Here is a 16317-nt window from a genome sequence, read left to right on the forward strand (position 1 = left end):
TATGAATATCTCCCTAGAAGTTGAGTATACACTTAGAAATATAAATACACTGTTACTGATGTTTTTCTCTTCTTTATTCACATAGGAAGAGATACATGGACAAATTGCACAGTAGCTAAAAGAATAGGGAAAGGCAAAGATGCCACAATTATCTACCAGAGCATTAGGACACCTGCAAAAGCATCTGCATGCAGTTGTCAGGACAATTGCTTATGCACTACCATTAATTCCCCTAATAACCAAGAACTTGTGCCCTTGACTGCAGTGAACATAGAAGAAAAAGACAAACAAAACTGGAATCTTTCACAAGCTGATTCATTACTGCAGGCTTTAACACCTTATGTCTTAAATTCATTTTCTTACCTTTGTGCAAATATGCAGAACATAAATCCTCTTGAAGCTGAAAACATTGTGCCTGTAAAGAACTTAGGTTCTAATTCTGCAAGTGAAAATGGCACCCTTTTGAACACAACTCCATTTCCTTTTGTTAATAACAGCATCAGTTGTTCAAGTACTGTAATTACCTCAAGACAAATCAAGGATCCAAGACTTTTGAAAAGAGAAGAAAATGTAGGGAAACAAAATACAGAATTGCCCTTGTCTGAAAACTCACCTTCTGAGGTCATGACTGAGTGCAAGGATAAGATAATAAAATTTCCAATTGCATTAGACATTTATTCATGTTCAGCTGAAAACACTTCTGTTTTGAGTGATCTACAGCAAGGGTGCCTGCAAGAGATGAAACAAGCAAATGAAACATCATGGGAAGAATATTTACAGAAAAATGAAATGAAGACTGCAGAGTCAATATCTTTATTGGACACAGCGAAAGAACAATCTATAGACAGATTGCAGTTGAACACCTGTGTTGAAAAACTTCAAATTTCCAAGACAATGGCAGTTTCATTGCCAGAGATCCCCAAAGCACATTGTTTGCTAGATTTCCAAAATGAAAAACATATGAAAACAAAGAATATCACCCCAACTGCTAGTGAAGGTCTATTTTTTGAAGACTTGAAAATGTATGAGAGTCAGCTTAAGGAAAAATTGAGGAAATATTCTTCACTATTGGTCCTATCTGATGAAGATAGAAAAGCTAAATTAGAAATACTAGAAAATTTGTCTACACAAGATAAAGCATGCCTTTATTCTAGGTTAAAAATATATGATAAATATTATAAAAAGTATGAAAAACAGTTGGGTCTTAATAAAAGCAACAGAAAGGCATCACAAATTAAAAGACCAAATCCCAAAGTTGGCATTTCCTCTGGGCAACAGTACATCACTGAGCCCATGAAAACATCAGTTTCTTCTGTGCCTTCAACTAGGTTTGCAGTAAAAAGTAATGTGGAACAGGCACCTAATGACAACTGTAGTAATAGTTGCAACCTAGGATCAAAGCTTTCTTCAAGCTCTGAAGACTATGGAGAGTTTACTACTTCATCTAGGATCTCCATAGAATATCAGAATGATGAAAATGAAATAAAAACTGATTCCTGTAGCCACAATACAAATTCAACTCATCATAACAAAGAATTTGTTAATCCAGATCAAATTTCCTGTCACATGCATAGTGTAATTGTATCAGTTAAAACACATCATACTGATGTTGAGATTTCCTCTGAAAGAGCCACTTGTGCTATTAGTACAGCAACAAATGAAGGCCAAAACAAGCTTGCTAGTGAGATAAATCAGAAGCCACAAACTAACAAACCAAAATCAGTACTTGAGAATGATCAAGGACATGTCAGCAACCAGTGTTTGTGTATCGAGAATAAAGACAAAGGTATTGGACAGGAAAACAAGAAGACTGAAAATTTTAAATGTGATGAAATAAAGGAAATGTTTGGTGTGAACATTCACAGTCAGTTAGGAAAAGATGCATGGACTGAAAATGACATTAAGACATTCAAGAGAGAATACAAAGCTGATGATGGTATTTTTTATTGTGCAGAAAAAATGCACAAACCAGTGACAATCTCAGATATGCACAGAAAATTGTATCCTTTGGTAGACCGAATAGGGAAGAGGTTCTCTGAAAATGAAGAGCAGGTGAATGCTCATGTTACCTCTAAATTAAAGCTGACTAACACTGAAAAACATCAGAAAAGTAAGACTCAAGAAATCTTCCACTTACATAAAGCTGACATCAATAAAAATCCATTGGAGACCAATAAAATTAATCCAGCAATTAAACATACAATAACAAGCACTGAAGAGCTCAATCATCATTCCAAAGAAATTGAAAATTTTTCTATTGTGATGGATGGATTAAGTAATATAGCCTGTTCTGTTTCTAATACCTTTGTACATTCAGAAATAGTTGAAAAGGATGTATGTACTGACAAGAAAGCAATTTACTACCCTGCAGCAACACTGAATACTATGTTTTCTGTAAAAGAGACACATATAGAAGAAGTATACTCAAAGAATATGCCTGAATATTCAAATGATAAAAATTTCATATGTACTACAGATAATGTAAAACAGCTGAAGAAGAATTGTTCCAGTTATCCAATTTTAGATTCAGAGAGATCAATTTCTAGTTTAAATGTGACCTGTCAGGAGAGCTGTGCATTTAGCAAAACTGCAGTAATAGAAGATAGTATTTCCTGCAGTATAGATAGAATCCCTATAGATGAAAAAATTCAGAAGCAGTTATATGGCACACCAGCATTTTATAATGTACCATCTACTTTAATAAATAAGGCCAGTGAAGCACAAGACGCTTTAGCATCAGTTGCCAACAACTCTCTTTGTAATATCCACTGGGATCTTGAAGATCAAACTTGTCACTTGGAAAACATTCCTTTCCTTGAAAATAAACATTTAGGAATGTTAAACACCAGCATTTATGACTGCAAAGGTAAAACAGAAGTGGTGTCTGAAGAATGTATTATACAGGAAATAGAGATTTGTGAAAGATTATGTCTCCAAAACTTAGATTTTGGAACAGAAATTGAAATTCCATCTATGGACAATTTCAGCGAAGAGCATTGTTTAGTACCACAAGACACATATAGTAATAGAGACATCTGTAATGAAGAATTCAGTTCTTATCAGATTTTGAAAGATCGAATAGACTGGGAAGGTCTATTTGGAAGCAGTAGAGAGGAGTTTACAAATTTGTCTGAAAATATTTCCATGACAACAAAAGAAAACCATTGTTCAATCACTGGTAAAAATATCTATTTTCCTACTTCCACTCAGAAAAAGCTAACAGAATCCACTGATATGACTGTGTTTCCTGATGTTAAAGTTACAATAAACAATGAATTAAAATGTGTTGGTGAAATGTGCCATCATGCCTTTCCAAAAGATTTTTGTAGATGTTCAGATGAATCTTCAGGAACAAGTACAGACACAGAATGCATTAATGAGCAGTCAAATAAAAACTATGGGAATCTTCCTTGTGAAAATGATATACAGATCTGTGTAGATGTGCCTATTTGTAAACTAAAAAAGGAAAACTCACTGCAGGTGGAAAAAGAAAATAAAATGCTTCTTGGCTTCAGAAAAGTCCAGTGTGGTCTCCAGACTCATGAAACATCTGGTAAAGAGAGAGAAGCACCTACTGATCTTGATGATTGGGTGCCAATACAGGAAACTAAAACTATCTTCAAAACCTCCTTATCTGCGCATGATGATTCTGCACATGAAACAGAAAATAGTTTCACATTTAAGAAAAAAAGCAGTATGTTACTCCCTGGACCTGTTGCTGTTCCTGATACTCTAAACAATGAAAACAGCTGTACTCTTGCTAAATTGAAAGATAATTACATCCAAACTGAAGCTAAAGGCAATAGGAAATCAAAGCTTACTAGAAAAAGACATCTACCTGCAACCATTATGAACGGAACAGTGCCTTGTAGAGATTTGGTGCAAAAATCCTTTGTGCATAAACATTTTAAAAAATATGATAAAAAGAAGAGGTTATACCATAGTAGATCATCTGAAATGTTTAGATTCTTATCTGCAGGGAGAATTAAAACTTTTTCTCAATCTGAAAAAAATATAGAAAATATCCTAAAAGCTCTCTGTGATGAAATATCATTGTGTAAAAGTAAACGTTTATCTAAAAAACTTCACAGAGCTATACTTTACTTGAGAAAAGCTCAGAAGAGAGTTCATACATCTTTACAAATTGTAGCTAAAGTAGGTACAAAAAGAAATAGCCCCTTGCCAAAGTCTTATGAGGTAATATGCAACAACTTATGGGAAACTTGTGATCTTGAAGGTTACAATTTCTTAAAGATCAAAAAATATCAGTGTTTTGAGAATTTGCAAAGAAAACAAGAGACTAAATCAAACAGAGAAGAAAATGCTACTGGAATTGTATATGACGCTAGTGTACAAATACCAGAAACTCAAGCTCTAAACAACAAAGAAGACCAAATGAACAAGCTGCTTTCTGAAGGCAATGTACTTGATGAATCTGCCAAAAACATTGTTAGTGTTTTATCAGACAAGCCTTGTCTTTTATCAGACACTTCGCTGAAGACACACATGTTAAATAACTGTACTGATAAGAGCATAGGTGATATATCAGCAGAACTTCAAATGAGCTCTGAAGATCTTATCTCTTTAAAGACTGACTTATCTAACTTTAAAGTGCCTGATAAGGAAAACCAGGTTTCTTCTGCTGATTCACCAAAAATGGATGTGAAACAAATGATTTGTAACAGCTTGTTTAATGATAAAGATTCTGGCCTAAAACACACCTCATCACCAAATGTTCTGAATCATTTCAATAAAATTTCTAGGAAAAAAACATACATTGCTGAAAGTACCAAGTCACCGATTATGTTAACTGATGAAAAAAGAAATGTAGAAATGCATTTAGTAACTGACACTGCTTCACTGTCACTAGTACCCTCCATGTTTCTTTCATTGGAAGATGGACAAAATAAATGTACAAAAACAAGGCAAACTAAGTTGTCAAAAAACAAGTCAAATTCTATAGATGGAGGTCAATGTTTCAAGAAAAATACAACAGTTGGGCCATCTTTACCCTGTATACAGCACAAGGTTTTGCAAAGGAATCCAGTGCAACAAATAGCATTAAATGAACATAGTGTACCTAATTACAACAGCAAGAAGAAAGTCTCATGTAATAACTGTAATGGCTTTGACATGGAAACTGAACAGTCAGCTTTTTTTATAACTAAATTATCTAATATATTACAACAAGCTGATGAAACATCATCTTTGAAAATTTTGCAAGAACATATTAAATTTTGTAACAAAATCCTTCCTTCTTTAATTAAAGCTTTTGAGAAAAAGCAAGGGAGTCCCTTTAAGAATGTTTTGGTTTATCGAAAATTATTAGTAGAAATGAATTTGCAACCTTGCTGTGAGTCTAATTTAAAACCACAAGCTATTGAATCATTTATGGAACTCCAGATGATGATGGAAGCCATTCAGTTTATTGAAAACAAAATCAGCTATTTGGAAGGTGAACCAACATTCCGCAGCCTGCTTTGGTATGATGATTCTCTGTATACTGAATTACTTGATGGAGAATCCGGGTATCAGCAGCAATCAAATTTCTTTCCTTCTTTCCAAGAAAAACTAAAATATAATGCATTAAGTGAGCTACAGAGTCACCATGCACAACTCTGTAAACTTCTAGATAGCACAAATGAAACAAATAGTTCATATTACATGGTCTTAAAGTACAAAAGAGAAATTGATGAATGTGAAGCAGTTTTGCAGAATTATTCTGATTATTTTGATTTTTGTCTCTCTGTGCCATTTACATGTGGCATAAGCCTTGGAGATACTTTAGAAGATTTGGAAATTTTAAGGCTTAGTGCTTTGAAATTGATATCTACATGTTCCAGTTCTTCAAAAGATCAATGTGATCCAGGAAAGCAGGAGCACATATGGTTTTTGCTGGAATTCATCTCTGCTAAAATAAATTTCCTAAAGAACTGTACATATATAAATTATGAAGTATCACTTTATGGTCTTGAACATTTATTTTTTGATGCAGCCAAGCATCTTCTTTGGTTAAGATGGATGCAGCCTTTTGGTAAAAGCACATCTCCAATTGCAAGAAGAGAATTTATGCTTAAAATAAACCAATGTGCTCTGTCCAAGCTGTGTGAACTTTATGAATATTTGAATGAAGTGATTTTCAGATGTGAAAATAAGGACAAAACATCTACTCAGTTGCAAGAAATTGATATTAAAAATTATCAGAGAAAGTCTAGTATTTGTGAGAAACAAGATAAACAGGAACTGTTCAATAGTCCTTTTATTTCTCATTCTGAGATTTACTGTGTTGGAGAAATATTGGACCAGGCTCATTCAGCAGACATTGAGAGATTACATGAGTTAACGCTGAAATGTGATGAACAGTTAAAATCTTTGAAAACATATTTTCAGATTTTACAGGAGAATGATATAGACAGTATTCTGATCACCGAAAAAAATGTTTTTGAGATTCTGAAAGGCCACAATACAGCCACAGCTATTCTTTTGAAGCCTGAAGCTGTTGAGACTTATATTGAAGTAATGATGATGTATGAAACAATTCACTTCCTCAAAAATTCTGTTGCCCAAAAACTGAACCAAAAACGATTTAGAAGCATACTGTGGTTTGATATGTCACTACTTCCTGAACTGGTTTACTGCCAGAAGAAAATGGCATCATTTCCTAAAGATAATTCAAAGGATGATATTTTTAAAATAATAGAGCATGCCATCTCGGAGGTAAGAGATGAACTTGAGATTATTTGTGAATGTACAGAAGCTATTAACTGCACATATGCACTTCAGCTGATGTCAAAAGAACTTGCAGAGCTCTCAGAAATAAGAAAATTGCTATTGAAGTCCAAATCAGCAATATCAACCTATATTAATTTTATACCTTACAGTGTTTCTGTAAACTATGGGAACACAGAGGATGAGCTAGAGTACAATTATCAGCAGTTTTCTACCATGCTAGAAACTTTAATGTTGGCGCCTAAGAAAGATTTAGGGAAAATGGCCCATATTATGAAGGTCATGAAAACTATAGAGCATATGAAATATGTGAGCTCCAAACATGTTAAATCTGCTTTATATGTGCTTACATTCCAAATGCTGCAAAACAGGAAAAAAAGTATTCTTCTGGAAAGAAATAATACACAAATTAGAGAGATTGGAAGTAAACCCAGTCATTCCAAACCTCAAGAACCACAGCTATGCATTACTGGAACTGGCACGAGTCAGTTCCTTAGAAAAAGACTTCCCTGCCTCTCTGAATCTTCAGAAGCCTATGGAGAAAGTTTAGCTTATTCAAGTGTGAAAAAGCAAAAGGTAAATAATATTTTTTATTTCCACTTTTTAATTTATATTTCTTAATCATTTTGGACTTTACCCTGTAAGAATGTTGTAATTGTATGGGCTAAATCCAGAACAGAGATGTTTCATATAAGATCCTGTGTATTAATTATTCTTTCTTTTCAAAGTCATGAAATAGAATAAGCAGGCTTATATCAAAATCACTAGTTGAGCTTCATATCACCAATATATTGTATATACTCGTATCTTGTAAATTTTCCCCTTGGAGATGGGTGTTCCTGATGTTACATGCTGGGTAAGGGGGATCACAATTAGAGGACTGTTTTGGGATGGGAAGGGGATCATAGGGCTATAGGAGCAGTTTAAAGGTTATACGGGTGCCAGCCAATATTCAGTCAGGGCTCGCATAAATCTTACGTGGGCCCTGGGTGAATATCAGCCGGTACTCACATAAACTCCTGCAGCTAGCATTAGTGGTGCCCGATTCCCTGATTTTGAATCGATTCACTTCGGTGAATCGATTCGAATCAATTTGTTTTCCTCCCAAATCGGACATACTGATTCAATGAACAACCCTTCCCCCACCCACCCCCAGTGAAGCCTGACATACCTCCAGGGCCTCCTGCAGCAGCAGAGGTGGATGACCAACAGAGTCAGGCTCTGAACAAGCTGCTCGTGGCCTGCCCCATCGGGGCCTTCTCTCTGCCACATCACAGATAACGTCACTGATGACACAGCAGAAGAAAGCCCTAGCGGGTAGACCATGAACAGCCTGTTCAGAGCCTGCCTCCGCTGACCTTCCACTGCCGCCGCTCCTGCTACTGCTACTGTCAGATCTCACGGTGAAAATAGGGAGGTCGATTGGGGCTGTGAATTGGTTATGACACAGATTTGTGCTGCATTGTTTTAAATGGAGGGACAACAAGCTGAAGGTGATAAAGAATATAAAATTTGCTTGGACAGAGTACATCGGGCTTTGGGGCCTAGAAAAGATTCTTTACCAAGAGATATAATCGCCTGCTTCTCGGATTTTCAAACTAAATAAAGGGTTTTGCAAAAGGCTTGTACTCTAAGACACTTTAATTGGAAGAATTGTAAAATTTCCATATATCAGGATTTGACAAGAACAACATTGTTGAAACGGAAAGAAATGGCTGAAGTTACTCGCTGTCTACAAAAGACTAAGGGCTCCTTTTACAAAGGTGCATTAGGGCCTTAACGCGCGGAATAGCGCGCGCTAAAATGTGCACGCTAGCCGCTACCGCTTCCTTTTAAGCAGGCGGTAATTTTTCGGCTAGCGCATCTATGTAAAAGGAGCCCTAAATTGCAATACAGGTGGCTTTTTTCGTTTGGAATCTCCATTACTGTAGCAGGCCGCACAAAACAAGCAAAGTCACGTGGTGAAGCTTAGAAGGCCTTAGAAGATCTAGGCTACAAGGATTTACCTAAAGAAGGAACCTAGAACTGAGGGACCTATACAATAATTTGGAAAGCGGGTATTGATTAGTGAACAGCAGGGAAGTCTAGACAACGCTGAAGAGAGAGATGAGTTGATTTTTAGAAGTGACTTTATTATTACGGTTTTGTTTTTTTTAGGGGGGTTATGGGGAAAATTTGGAAACGTTGAATGGGTTGATGTGAAGAGTGGAGAAGGAGTTGGATGGATGAATGAGAGGATTGAGCATGAGTATGAATCATATGTTTGTTCTCCCGATGGGGTACATTTTCCTCTAAAGGTTAAAGTTAACTGTGAGGGGAGTGGGTCAGCCAGTGAGGGAGATGGGGGGGAGGTATGACAGGGGAGGTCATGGAATTGATCAAGGTCTTTCTAGTAAATGTCGATCAATGAAAACATCTGCTAGATTATTGGGGTCTTGGAATATTAATGGACTTAATGATAAAGATAAAGGTAGCATTGTTTTTAACAAATTAAAGTATTTACAATGGGATATTGCAGGAGACCAACTTGAAATGTAAAGAATTGCATATGCTTCAATCTAAGTACTACTCAGTTTTAGGGCTTCATGGCCCAGAGGATAAGGGATGGGTGGGTGGTATTGCTACTCTTATACATACATCTTACCCTTTTATATTAGAAGATATGTATAAAAATCAATATGGACAGTGTCTTGTGGTTAAGGGGAAATTAAAAGGCCAGCAAGTCACGATAATTAATATCTATGCCCCAAATACTTGACAGGGGACTTTCTTTAAATCTCTTTCTGAGCCATTAAGCACATTTGCGAAAGGTACGATATTCTTTGGGGGCGATTTTAATATCATCCCAGACCCAAATTTAGACCATTCAGAAGGGAGGGGAGAATATAGTCGGAAATATAGAAAAGCTTTATTGAAGTTAGTAAATGATCTTGAATTGATAGATGTTTGGCGTTTGCATCACTCTATAGGCCGAGATTATACGTTTTACTCACATGCAAAATAGACTTATACTCGGATAGATCAATTATCCCAGGAAAAGCAAGCAGCATATTCTCAACATATGTGTGACATCATCCACGGAGCCCCGATGCGGACAGCTTCACAAGCAGACTTGCTTGAAGAACTTTTAGAAAGTTAACAACTGCCGCGAGTGCCTTCCCACCTGAGTTGGGCATGCATCTCCTTAGCATCTCCTCAGTTCTAAGTTTTCCGTGGAGATGAGAAGCCCTTGTTTCAAGGCTCTGCGCGAGAGTTAGTTCTACTCATGCCTTCTCTCAGCGCGGCTCGTGTTTTTTCTTTACAGGGTCGCTGTGTTTATTTGCGCTTTTCATTTTAATTTAACAACTTTACATGCATATGGTCCAAACTGCATATGACGCTTTTGAGATGTCCTCCAGGGTCACTGCTTTCTCGGTGGTGATGCACCGTCTAGCCTGGCTCCACGCTGTGGATATGGACCTGAATCTACAAGATTGCCTGGCCAACATCCCATGCCAGGGCAAAGAGTTGTTTGATGACTCTATTGAGGCAGCTACAAAGCACTTATCTGAGCATGAGAAGTGGTTTGCCTCCATCATCAGACCAAAGCCGAAGACTTCCATCTCCTAAGGGTTATAGGCTCCTCCATCGTTCCAGAGGCTTTATCCTCAGAAGGCAGCACCTTATTCAAGGCTGCCTTCTAAGAAACCACAGCAGCAGCAACGGCAGTGTAAACCTCAGACTCCTGCTGCACCCAAGGCCTCTCAGTCTTATTGACCATCTAACACAGAGCATAACCTCAATCGGTTCTGCCTCTGTCCTCTTTTTCCTATAGGGGGTCATCCCCATCATTTCTATCAAAGATGGGAACTCATTACATCCGACCTCTGGGTCCTCACAATTATCAGGGAAGGTTACTCTCTTCACTTCATCCAGGTTCCACCAGATCTTCCCCCAAGAGAGTATCCTTCCAATCTGTCCCAGACCACCCTTCTTCTTCAGGAAGCTCAAGCTCTGCTTCATCTCTGTGCCATCGAGGAGGTTCCTTTGGAACAGCAGAGCACGGGGTTTTACTCCCGTTACTTCCTTGTCCCGAAGAAGACGGGGGATCTGCGACCTATCCTGGATCTCAGAGCTTTCAACAAATTTCTTGTCAGAGAAAAATTGAGGATGCTGTCTCTAGATCACAATGATTGGTTATGCTCTCTGGATCTCAAAGAGGCTTACACTCACATTCCCATTCATCCAGTCTCTTGCAAGTTCCTCAGATTTCGGGTGGAAAATCATCATTTTCAGTACAGAGTGCTGCCTTTCGGCCAGGCATCATCTCCCAGGGTTTTCACCAAGTGCCTAGTTGGGGTGGCAGCAGCTCTGCGCAGCCATGGTCTCCAGGTTTTTCCCTACTTGGATGGCTGGCTCATCAATGATTCAACATCTCAGGGGGTTATTGTAGTGACCCAACAGACTATTGGTTCCTTCAACAATTGGGGTTCGAAATTAACTTTCCAAAATCCCAGCTACCGCCCTCTCAAAACCTACAGTTCATCGGAGCTGTACTGGACACTGTGCACCTCAGAGCATTCCTTCCGTAACAATGTCAGGATGCTCTCATTCACCTTTGCCCAAGATTGCTTAGAACACTATTTGGCAGGGCCCTGAGTGGGATGGAAGAAGAATGCCTAATATAACTTGGTATTATTGGGCAGCTCAAATCAAACAAGTTTTCGATGGGGAATGCTTTCCTGATAAACCAGGTTTTAATACAACAAACTAGTTTTCCAGACTTTCCCTTACGTTATCTAATTTGGACATCTCATTTGAAAACCATATTAAATAACAGAAGTATTCAAAACCCATTTGTCTCCCATTTGTTGGGACTTTGGTATAAGATACGACGATCTTATGATAGGAATAATGCAGTGCATTGCAAACTGTGTGCCTCCTAAGATTTCAGGTGTGCCATGGCACACTGGACAGGAGAAGAGGCGCCAGCGCCGGCTGACTGCCTACAGGACTTGCCTCTCGTGAATAGACACGTCCTGTAGGCAATCAGCCTGCACCAGCGCCTCTCCTTCTCTTCAGCCGTCCCTTTTCTTTGGAAGTACCTCCCACTGTTGGTGCAGGGCCCGTTTGAAGGGCCTTTACGCATGTGTGGACGTCAATATGATGATGTCACGCATATGCGTGACATCATCATGGCGACATCGCACACTTACTTTGCAGGTGTTTCAAACCGGGGACACTAGGTTTAGTGTGCCCTGGCTCAAGAAAGATTGCCATACACTGGAATAATGTAATATTTTCCTCTTCAGCTATAAGATTTGAGCCAGCCTTTCAAGCAGGCAGAAAAGGAGAAGTTTTTATTAGATGGGAACAATAGGGATTAATAAGATTTAGATAGCTTATTGATAATGGAGAAATAATCCCTTTTGTGGAATTACAAAAATCCTATCAACTATCCTCCAAGGATATATTTCCATATTTGCAGGTTAAGCATTATACAACATCAAGGGTGGTTGGGTATTAACCAAACTGAGTATGAGAGTTTAGAGAACTTATGCGTGAAGTTTCAAATAATACAAAGACCAATTACAGTGCTGTATAAGTTTTTTAATAACAGTAAATTTACTAGGCATAAATTCATGATCTTATGGGAGATGGATATAGGGCTTCAGTTAACTAAATCTGAATGGAGGAAAATATTTGTGGAGGTATCAAAATCGTCCACATGCATCCTAATTAAAGAGAATGCTTATAAAGTTCTAACACGTTCATACTACACTCCAGATCGAATATGTGTTATGTACCCACAAGTAGCAACTGATGTTTGTTGGAGATATCTTGCTGCAAAAGGAACATTCTATCATATATGGTGATCTTGTAGTTATATACAATGTTTTTGGTTTTCTGTCACTCAATATATGTCTAAGGGCCTGGATTTTTATGTACATCTAGATCCAAAGACATGGTTGTTAGGTCTTTATAATAACAAAGGACGAGGCGGAATAGAAATCACTAATGTAATGTAATGTTTGTGGCAAAGACGAATTAAGCGTATTTGCCTTGCTGCAGCTAAATGTGTAATTGCATTAAAATGGAAACAGTCAATAGGCCCCACTATACAAGATTGGGAAATAAAATTGATTACATTGAAGGCATTGGAACAACTAACAGATAAACATCATGAATGCTATGATCCTACTAATGATTTATGGGTGCACTTGATTTTACAAGTCTCTAGTAAAGATTGTTGAAATTTATGTAGAACATTATACGAATATGCTAGAAAGATGATTTAGGAATAAAGAGTGAGGGGGAAGAAATAGGGGAGGGGATGAGCATAACTGTATGATTATTTTATGTTATAATATGTTGGTTCAAATAGCTCAAAGAGGGCTTAGAATTTGATAATTATTTGAATTTCTTTGTATTTTAATCAAAAAATTTTCAATAAAAATATATTTTAAAAATCAAAAAATCAATTTCTTTGACTGGGTGACCAGAGAATTGGATAGTGGATGTGTGTTAGATGTGGTGTATTTAGATTTTAGCAAAGCCTTTAACAGTGTTCCACACAGATGTCTAATAAATAAACTGAGCGCCCTCGGAATGGGTCCCAAAGTGACGGGCTGGGTCAAGAACTGGTTGAGTGGAAGGCGACAGAGGGTAGTGATCAATGGAGATCGCTCTGAGGAAAGGGATGTTACCAGTAGTGTGCCTCAAGGTTCTGTTCTTGGGCCTGTCTTTTTTAACATTTTAATAAATGATATTGCTGAAGGGTTGTCAGGTAAGATTTGCCTCTGCGGATGATACCAAAATCTGCAATAGAGTAGACACGCCAGATGGTATGAATAACACGAAGAAAGACCTGGCAAAGCTTGAAAAATGGTCTGAAATTTGGCAGCTAAAATTTAATGCTAAGAAATGCAAGGTCATGCATTTGGGCTCTAAAAGCTCGAGAGAACGGTACAATTTAGGGGGTGAAGAACTTATGTGCACGACAGAAGAGTGAGACTTGGGTATGATTGTATGCGATGATCTTAAGGTAGCCAAACAGGTTGAAAAGGTGATAGCGAAAGCTAGAAGAATGCTAGGTTGCATAGGGAGAGGTATGGCCAGTAGAAAAACCTCAAGTACATTATTCTGTTCCCTTCTTCTACAATAGATACAATCTTTATTATTAGAGGGTCATTTCCCACAAGAACTCGGCGAAATCATCATAACTCCGATATTAAAAGACCCCAAAGGAACAACGGACCAACCATCCAACTACAGACCCATAGCGTCAATCCCACTGTACGTCAAGCTGATGGAAGGCCTCGTAGCCAAAACCTTAACCTCATACCTAGACAAACACAATTTACTCCACCCCACACAGTCTGGCTTCAGAGCCAACCACAGCACGGAGACCATACTAGGAACACTAATGGACACTGCCAGACAATACCTCTGTACAGGCAAGAAAATCCTGCTCATACAACTAGACCTTTCTGCAGCCTTCAACCTGGTTGATCAGGGCATTCTCATACAAACTCTAGACTCCATTGGAATCTCAGACAAGGTACTTTCATGGTTCAAAGGCTTCCTACAATCCAGAACCTACAGGGTTAAAACAAAGCAAGAAAAATCAGAACCCTGGTTCAAACCCTGCGGAGTTCCCCAGGGATTACCTATATCACCCACACTATTCAATATATACATAGCCTCCCTCAGCTTCTACCTAGACAAACATGGCATAACCTCATAAAGCTATGCAGATGACATCACTATTCTCCTCCCCTTTGACCACCCAGAACCCACCATGACAAGCACAATACACAGAACACTCGAAAAAGTAGCAACATGGATGACAGAGCACAAATTAAAACTTAACCCTGACAAAACAAACTTCATCCTCCTAGTAAATAATAAAACTCCTACCTTAACATATCTAGTAATAAACTGGATCTCATATCCTATTCAACTCACACTAAAACTTCTGGGAGTACTAATTGACAGAGGCTGTACCATGCAACCACAAATCAACAAAGTAATAAAAGCATCATTCGTAACCATCAGAAATCTAAGACAAATCCGAAAATTCTTCGACAGGAAACAATTCCTACTTTTGGTACAATCCCTTATCCTTGGATTAATAGACTACTGCAACATACTATACCCATGTACAGCGACCATGATAAAACAATTACAAACTATACAAAATACAGCCCTAAGACTTATTGAAAAAATATGATCACATCACAGAAGCATACCATGACTCTCACTGGCTCCCAAGCCAAGCCAAGCAAGAGTACACTTCAAATTCTACTGCCTACTATTCAAAGCTATTAACGGAGAAAGTCCAACCTACTGGAATAACCAACTAACTCAATCCTCCTCATCCAGGCACAGGAGAACCCACTCACTTTTCACACACACACACCATCCAAAAATGTCAAATGAAAAAAACTATATGACAACCTAATAGCCACCAAAGCAGCTAAACTGGGCAGACAAATCACCATTCTGTTGTCATCGACCACAGACTACAAAACCTTCAAGAAAGATACTAAAACCCTACTCTTCAAAAAAATACATAAAACCTATATAATATGACCAGTTCCTACCTAAACCCCACCTACCCACTCTACACCCTTAATATACTCTAATATGCTTCTAACTACCCAACTAATGCTAAAATGCCTCTATTTACCCAACACTTACCACCTTAAGATCTCGACAACTCTTTGGTAATTCTTATTACCCAACATTTATCACCTTAAGGATATAAAAATGCTGGAAAGGGTGCAGAGACGAGCAACGATGCTAATAACTGGTATGAAGAACTTGGAATACGAGGAACGACTCAAGAAACTGGGACTGTTCTCCCTTGAGAAGAGGAGACTGCGAGGGGACATGATTGAGACTTTCAAAATACTGAAAGGCATCAACAAAATAGAGCAGGAAAAAAATTATTTACCTTGTCAAGTGTGACATGGACAAGAGGACATGGACTGAAGCTGAGGGGGGACAAGACCAGGACAAATGTCAGGAAGTTCTGCTTCACGCAGCGAGTGGTGGACACCTGGAATGCTCTCCCGGAGGAGGTTATTATCGAATCCACCGTTCTAGGATTTAAAAGCAAATTAGATGCACATCTCCTTACGAGAGGCATAAAGGGATATGGGTGACTAAAACTACATCAGATGTGCACCTGACTGGGCCTCCGCGTGTGCGGATCACCGGACTCGATGGACCTTGGGTTTGATCCGGTGATGGCAGTTCTTATGTTCTTAAGATCTCGACAACTCTTTGGTAATTCTTATGTAACTCTTATGACATCTCTTATGCTATTCCTGTAAACTGTTATATAATCTCTGAAAACTTTTATGTAATCCGCTTTGAACCACAAAGTATTGGTGGAATAGAAATCACTAATGTAATGTAAAGGTATTGATGCCCTTATATAAGACTGGTGAGACCTCATTTAGAATATTGTGTACAATTCTGGAGGCCGCACCTTCAAAAAGATATATAAAGGATGAAGTTGATCCAGAGGAAGGCTACTAAAATGGTATGTGGTCTTCATCATTAGGCATATGGGGACAGGCTTAAAGATCTCAATCTGTA

The 16317-nt window shown here is 38.2% G+C and overlaps 1 protein-coding gene across 3 annotated transcripts in view; it reads left to right on the top strand.

The window, feature by feature from the left end:
• TEX15 (testis expressed 15, meiosis and synapsis associated) overlaps positions 1 to 16317 on the top strand; it is a 330325-nt gene that overhangs the window by 197661 nt on the left and 116347 nt on the right. For all 3 annotated transcript variants that reach the window (XM_033915922.1, XM_033915913.1, XM_033915932.1), the window contains exon 8: positions 86 to 7305. In XM_033915922.1, the coding sequence (XP_033771813.1) occupies positions 86 to 7305 (7220 nt within the window). The remainder of the gene's footprint in view (positions 1 to 85; positions 7306 to 16317) is intronic.

The sequence above is a fragment of the Geotrypetes seraphini genome, chromosome 1 (assembly GCF_902459505.1).
Source record: "Geotrypetes seraphini chromosome 1, aGeoSer1.1, whole genome shotgun sequence".
NCBI classification, from domain to species: domain Eukaryota; kingdom Metazoa; phylum Chordata; class Amphibia; order Gymnophiona; family Dermophiidae; genus Geotrypetes; species Geotrypetes seraphini.